Below are 7,500 nucleotides of genomic sequence, written 5' to 3' on the forward strand. Positions count from 1 at the left end.
AATAATAATAACAGTAACAACAGTGCTAACAACAAAAATAAGAGCATACTAGAAATAACGAGACATGATTCCGACTAGTTTCTGCCCGTAGCAGTTATCGAATTTATTATTAATCCGAATTTCCTTAGCGCTCAAGTGATATGTGGCGATATGTGACATGCGCTTTGCCTTTGTGACAGTGCAATCATTCGTGCAATTGCATTAAATAAGCCCGCCCTTAGTGAGCCATTGCGTCGCGGGTTCCGGTCTCTGCCAGAGTCGTGGTCGGGATCTCCGTCGCCCAAGAAACCGCGGGCTGCGATGTTAGCGCTTCTCGACTCGATTTGTATTCTGTCTGTGTGTCGCGAATTTAGTGGTGCTTCGTTAGAAGAGGTGTGGTGTAACCGGTTAAGAAATGGAAAAAGTATTTGCTTTTAATTCTTTGTTTTATTGTATGGGGAAATAAATGATTGAGATTATGTAAAGCTGTGCTGATAGAATATGAATTGATTCAGTGTCGCAGTTCTAAGGTATTGATACTTTTCAGTGGAAAGTCTCTCTCTCTCTCTCTCTCTCTCTCTCTCTCTCTCTCTCTCTCTCTCTCTCTCTCTCTCTCTCTCTCTCTCTCTCTCTCTCATTTGTCTCCCTCTTCCTTTCCCTCTTTTCCATTCAGTTATTGTTCTGTGAGCATACATTGTCAACCCTGATAAAGCTCTTCTTCCTAAAAACGTTATATTTGAATGCCCAGGCAGCATTGCCAACGTCCCTCGAAGCGTTGCGACGTCGCCGTATCCCACGATGCGCTCTGGTTCCACATGTTCTCACTTACTTGTCCGCGCAGTCGGTCGTGGAGGTGTACAGGCCAGGACGAGGTATATTAACCAATAATCCCATGTTAATCCCTTCTGAGTGGGTTCCCGAGGTGGGCTGAGGGTGGGTTCCCAGGTACTAGAGCGGCCTCCCTCTGTATCCACGAGTGTCGAGTGCCTTTATTATATTTCATAACGACATGACTTTGAAACCCGCAGGTTACTCGGCCGTGCGGCGCCGGGGAGGGAAGGGCTCATTTTTGGCATTTTAATCATTTCGACTGCAGGGTCTGAGTGTAATTTGATTATCCATGGGCGGCTGGCTTCCAATCGCAGGAACCCGGGCATGGCGAGGCATCTGGGTGATTCGATAATTGAAGTACCGGCCGCATGTAACGAGTTATACCCGACTTCGGCGTACTCGGAAACGGCGCTGATTTCGCTCATTTTCCTTGGTGATTAACAGTCTGTTTATCCTCTCCAAACCTACCCGATGAAGTTCCCTTAATGATTAAAAAATCACGTACTAAAGAGCAATGAAGCACACCCGGCTTCTCAGATTGCCTGGTTTGTTCGAAAATGCTGCACGGGTGTTGAAATATTATAATGATTCGAACTGCAGTGGATCACCGTGTTCCAGTCTGTTAGCTTTGTTTTTAAATCATGAAGTTCATAGCATAGTCGATATATCCAGTGGATTTCTCTAGTGGGGGAAGATAGGTTAGGCAGGTAATTGTAATACCTTTAGTGAGGATTACCCGCCGGATTATGTACTTCACATCCATACCTGTGAGTGCCCGGGATGGATCGAGGATTGCGAGATGAGGAGGGGGCGAGAGGGAGGACATCGAGAGAACACAAAGAAAGGGAGAGATCGACAATGCGCTTGATGGAAAGAGCTAATATATGATGATTCGAGACTTGCGTTCTAGCCTTATCATTTCCAAGCAACGTTCTAAACATTTCCTGAAATTAAACAGCACTATTCCCACATTTCCTCAGTTCGCCACAGCCCCTTTCATCCCAAGAGGATTACACCAAGAAAATCGCAAATTATTTTCGTCATCGGCAGCACTAATCTTAAACTGCCCGCGTGATTGTTTCGCCCGACCTCTAATGGCCAGATTACCACCTATTGATTAGCTATAATTGGCACCACAAGCTCCGAGCCTGATCTAATTAGCGAGAAATTTATTGAGCGGGCGCAAGGCAGTCTCCCCTTTGTGCCGCTGGTCACTAAGGGCCAACCCATTATGCGCGGGAAAGCTTACGGAGCAGTTTTATCCACGAGGCTTAACATTATTGTTAACCACGTATTGTACCGACTGTTCTCTGAAATGTTCTCAGAAACAGAATGCATAATGATATCAAAATATTAATGCTGAGCTTAATTTACTTCATGGATAATTGGCATAACAAAGAGTCCAGCATTAAAGCAATTGGAAGCCGAATGATAATACAAGACAAATCGCTCCTATAAATACACGCTTGATCCTCGTAAGGAGGAGATAATGCCGGTGTTTACCGCTTGCGCCGGAATCCTCGTGGCCTTGCGTCGAGGACGCCGGTTCGAATCCGCTTCGACACCGCAGGATTAGCCGCCGTGTGTCAAAACAGACAAGGCGCAGTTTAAGAATGGGGATACAAATAAGGGTAAATACGGCAGGCTGATGATTGGAAGGCGGGGGAATATTCACTTGCTGCTCGAGATGTATATTTGACCAAAAGGTTTTCCGTGATACCATTATGGAAGCAGGGGCTCGGGGCAAGTTATTATGATTTGTGTACAACCATTAATTAATGTATTCGGGTACAAGTAACAAAGACTACAAGGGGGGAATTAAATTTTGTGTATATGCCTTCACGCATGTGTTTGTGCACCATGGTCAGCTGGTCTCTTTGGTTGCAGGTATTCTTGTTTAAAATATCACATTCCTTTTCCCTCGCGCGCACTATTTAAGCCCTGAAAGCATCCATTCACAGCCTTAAAATTAAGGCCGGCGTGGCGCTGACGCTGAAAGAGCGCCGAGGCCGCGGCGTCCGGGTCCCGGCGGCGCGGGCGGCGGAGCGTCATGCTCCCTCGACGCACCAATTACGGGTCACGTAAACAATTGCTGCTCGCATCCCGCTCCGGCTAAGCCTATCAACGCTCGTCGGCACTCAACTTTTCCGACAATTAGAGGCATTTTGCGAGGTTACCGCAGCATCACAAAAGTTTAATATGCAACACAGCGAGTTGTTTTTGAGTTCAGTTGATGTCAAGTAATAAACTCGGTATTAATGAAAATTGTATTTGTACAAACACTGGCTAAAGCGATCGGGGCCAGTTATGGAGACTTATAGGTCGGAGTTTTCCGTCAAACGCAGTAATGCTTTATTCGAAATCAATTTTGATTAAATTTGGAAACCCAAAACCCAAGGGATTATTTTCATGATGATTTGAACTAACAATGAGCTTATCGTCAACAATTGCGTTTAACAATGGTTCCAGTGAAATCCCTAATTAATTGAAATTATCCCTACACAGACCAATTAGGGGCAGGTATTGTGATGGCTCCGCGTTCGCTCTCTGCCTCTGTGCTTGCCGCGATTGGCCGCCGAATGCTGGACAAATGAGACGTTATTGGCAGCCGGCAATGCAAGATAGGAAAAGTACGAAACTTTGTGACCGCCGGTGATTGGGCGATGGCGTCAGCGGTCAGCGGAAAGCGAGAGCTGTGATTGGTGTTTGTCAAATTTGAATATTTTTTCTTGTGTTTTATTATTCAATTTCTATCTGCAATTGCTACAAAAATTAAGTTGAAAATGGTTATGCGCGACCCGGACTGAATTGAGTTATAAATGTAAATGGTTATTTAAATCCCATTAAAGTTCGTGCTCCGGTATAAATGGTTGGTTTGTCGGCGGTCGGACTCAGCCATTTTGCGGCGCCTAAATAAAAAGTCGTGAATTTGTATCACAATTAAGTTCAGTTTACAATACTTTATAATGCGGTTTCTTCTGTTTTGGCAACTGCTCCTCCGTCACAGATTGAAATACACTTTGTTTTTCTCAGTGTAGAAAGCTTGATGGAGTAAAATAGATCGATGCAGTTTAAACTCACAAACTGATTTGTCTGTTTTGCCAGAGCACAGTCTCCCTTCTGCCAGGGAGCAGTTTTCGTTCACCTTTTATCTGGTTCCTTTCAAAAATCATTTTCCCGTCCCTCCGCGTCCACTCCACCAGCCCGCCACCAAATTAACTCTAAATTGTCATAAATTGACTCAAAGTGACTCAATTTCAAGCGACCTCTCCACGTCTTCATCTCACTTCTTCAATTTGGAAGTCAATTCAAGCCAACAGAGGTGTGAAATGGCTTCAAAATTGTAATGAGTGTAATAGTGCGCGAATGGAATCAACCAATTTGTCATACTATTACCGCTCCCATTGTGGAGGGATTTAAATTAGAAGGGCAACCTGGCAGGTCATTCTCGTCTTAAGAAGGGAATAAGAATGTGGGTGAAATTGGGTACTTCTTTAGGTAAATTGAGGCTATTCAGGCGGGCTTATCCGCGCCCAGTCCTCGCGGTGGGTATTTACGATTAATTATTTATTGTTGGAGTCGCGGCGGCACGAATTCGGTCCTTCAGCGGCAGCGGCAAATTTACACAAGACTTGTTTGGGCGAGATTAGAAAGTCTTTAGCAGTTTCTTGCGGAGCAGTCATAGCAGCAGGGGGAGGGGGTCGAGAGAGAGAGAGAGAGAGAGAGAGAGAGAGAGAGAGAGAGAGAGAGAGAGAGAGAGAGAGAGAGAAAACCTCGTTGTCGCCGGCTCTACGAAGTTACGGCTGGAACTCGCCTGCAAGGGAGCGGGGAGTTGCGCTTGGCGAGAGCCCGGAGAATAAAATTATATGAACGGCGTGTAATACCTTCGACCGCCTGGGATTGCATCGATGCATATCGTAGTGGCGGGAGTGTGGAGTGTGTGGTCCAAGGGAGGTGTCATGGCGCGCTGGATAAAGGAGCACGCAAGGGCTTGGAGGCTTGGAGGCGCCGTGTTCACGCCTCCAACATGGCCGCTCGTCGGGGAGGCAATTGGTCATATCCGATCTGTGTGCGCTTGGCTTGGCCCATTGTGTGTGTGTGTGTGTGTGTGTGTGTGTGTGTGTGTGTGTGTGTGTGTGTGTGTGTGTGTGTGTGTGTGTGTGTGTGTGTGTGTGTGTGTGTGTGTGAGTGTGTGAGCGAGTGTGTGTACGTATGTGCAATCTAACGCATAAATTTTAGATAAAGAAAAAAAACTTTTATTTCATCATGTAAATAGCTGTGCCTTCAAAGGGCACAAAAACTCATGAACCCCCCTCACTTGGCGTTATTAATGTCGATTTGATTTATTCCGCGGCGATTAAAAGTTGAGGTTGCAGTATCCTCGCCATCATTACCGTCATCTTAATCATTTCATGAATGCGAGGATTTTCGGTAAACTTAGCTTTGCAGAGGAATACAGTCGATGAATCACGAGTCGCTTGCGAGTGTTCGGTCAGCGAAAAGAATCCGCTATTCAAAAGGGTGTCACTCCTCCACTTCCCCTTCCCCTTCTCCCCCCTCCCCCTCCCCCCTCCCCCTTCTCCTTCCCCTTCCCCTTTAACCCCTTCACACAAGAAAGGCTCGCTGGTAAACTGGTGTTAAGAAGCCTGATGCTGAATAAGACGAGGATGACGAAAATGATGTAACGCGACTCGTGACGAAGGTGTTACGGAGGGCGTAGGGAGGCGGGGGTGACGGCAGAGCGCAACATGGTGGTGTACCGTTATTGTGGAAGCGACGTGGCTCGAGCGTCCCGCCGCACGTGTCGTGGGGGCAGGAAATGCATCTGCTATCGATGCACTGAGAAGAAGCAGTAGTGGTCGAAGGCAAGATTAGTTCTAAGATACTGACCCGAGAGCGCGGTGGTGTGGAGGCGGCGGTGGTGACTGCGCCCGGTGGTGTTGGTGATGGTGCAGTCGGCCGCCGTGCCCACCTTGTCGACACCTCTGGCCAGCTTAGCGTCACCCGACATCAACTTACGCTACGATGACCCCCAAATGGAGGATTACGTAGTGGGAGGGGGAGGGGGAGGGGGCCGCGGACCACCGGGCTCCACACTCTTAACCCCCCCCCCTCCCCTTGTCATCCCTCTTGCTCTCGCATCCACGCCAGAAAGAAAGGGAATGCGGTTTGGCAAGGACATGTATTACCCCTGCATCAGTACGTTGTAACTACTTCCTAAGCTTAGCACCATGGCCTTTGCGTTAAAATCAACCCACTAATGTTTGCCGTTCCCGTTGCAGAGTCTGGCATGAGCGTGGGAAGTCCTGAGGTGTCCCCCCGAGGGGAGGGAGACCCAGCTACCTCCCCTGGGTGCCCGGATCATCACGCTGACCCCTTCGACCCCGACAAGCCACGTAAGGTAAGGCGCTCTTCCCTCTCTTGTCTCAGTCTTTATATTCGAAATGATTTGACTAAGATGAGTCTCAAATGCACCTCTTCGAAGATTCCTAAATAATGTGCGTCATAGGTGTTGACGGGCCGTCACGAGCACATAGGCCTACAAGTATCTCCTTTCTCTCTCTTGAAGCTGACGTGCCCTGGTGCTCCTCGCCCGCAGGTCCGGCGGTCCCGCACTACCTTCACCACGTACCAGCTGCACCAGCTGGAGCGGGCCTTCGAGAAAACGCAGTACCCCGACGTGTTCACCCGCGAGGAGCTGGCCATGAGGCTGGACCTGTCGGAGGCGCGCGTGCAGGTTAGTATCTCGAGCGCCATTCCTGCCTTGGGCATCCCGCCCGCTTTCTGTTTCCAACTATTTTCTCCTTTTTTCTTTCTTAGAAAATTGCATTGTCCCGTTGCACAAAGGCCCACCGGCTTTATGGTGGAATTGGCTTAGCTATGTTTTGTTTTATATATCTCCGTCCGAGGCCGAAAGCCCCGCATGAGACGAGCAATAGGCAGACAGCAGAAGGAGAAGCTCGTACTGTTCACTTTGCCGCACATTGTTTTCGGCGAGCGAGGAGAGCTGACTCACAATGAGCCTTCTTTTTGTGAATTTGTTCTCGGCTTGTACTTGATGCACAATGACAACAGCCACTCGCAATTCAGCCCTAAATAATTCTTTTATGTCTTGAGTTTTACACGAGGTCGCCGCGAGGGCTCGTCCCCGACCCATCATTAACGACAATCGCATTTCTGGCGGAGCAGCCGACCGCGAACATCCATTGGAATATTAACAAGTAATGAAGAGCCCGAGGACACTCCGCCGATTGTTATACGGAACCCATTACGTATTGTTATCTCATTCTAGCCGTTGTCTGGAAATATAAAGTTGGTCTCCATGCCACAGCAGCCGCGACCGCCCCCGACGTGACCGCCGGGCTATGAAATGTCATCGTGTCTCTTACGTGATTTGCCGATTAAAGGCCAGAAAATATTCTCTCTCGGATGATGGTGCATCGCAGGATTCAAGTCCGCTAATGATTTTACGCAGCGTATCCTACATCGGCGGTGAGGGGGGGGGGGGCAGTGTTTGTGAGGGGTCGTTGTCCCGCAAAAGAGTAGGTAAAACATCGGCCGGCGACCTGCCAGGGATATTACAGCGTTGCGGCCAACATGGGCTCATGCGCCACCGCGGAATAATAGTCACGTGATCTTCTGGCCGCATAGTATTTAAGTTCCACTATAAGCATTGAGGGCGCCGTCGAA

At 48.3% G+C, this 7,500-nt stretch overlaps 1 protein-coding gene across 2 annotated transcripts in view; it reads left to right on the top strand.

Annotated features, from left to right (window-relative positions):
• The window catches only part of LOC119576337 (aristaless-related homeobox protein-like), a 22,718-nt gene that overhangs the window by 3,130 nt on the left and 12,088 nt on the right, over nucleotides 1-7,500 (top strand). Inside the window, exons 2-3 of one of the 2 annotated variants that reach the window (XM_037923970.1) lie at nucleotides 6,093-6,211; nucleotides 6,380-6,547. In XM_037923970.1, coding sequence (XP_037779898.1) covers nucleotides 6,093-6,211; nucleotides 6,380-6,547 — 287 coding nt within the window. The remainder of the gene's footprint in view (nucleotides 1-6,092; nucleotides 6,212-6,379; nucleotides 6,548-7,500) is intronic. The other variant, XM_037923971.1, reaches the window with a different exon arrangement.

Source organism: Penaeus monodon, chromosome 8 (assembly GCF_015228065.2).
Source record: "Penaeus monodon isolate SGIC_2016 chromosome 8, NSTDA_Pmon_1, whole genome shotgun sequence".
NCBI classification, from domain to species: Eukaryota; Metazoa; Arthropoda; class Malacostraca; order Decapoda; family Penaeidae; genus Penaeus; species Penaeus monodon.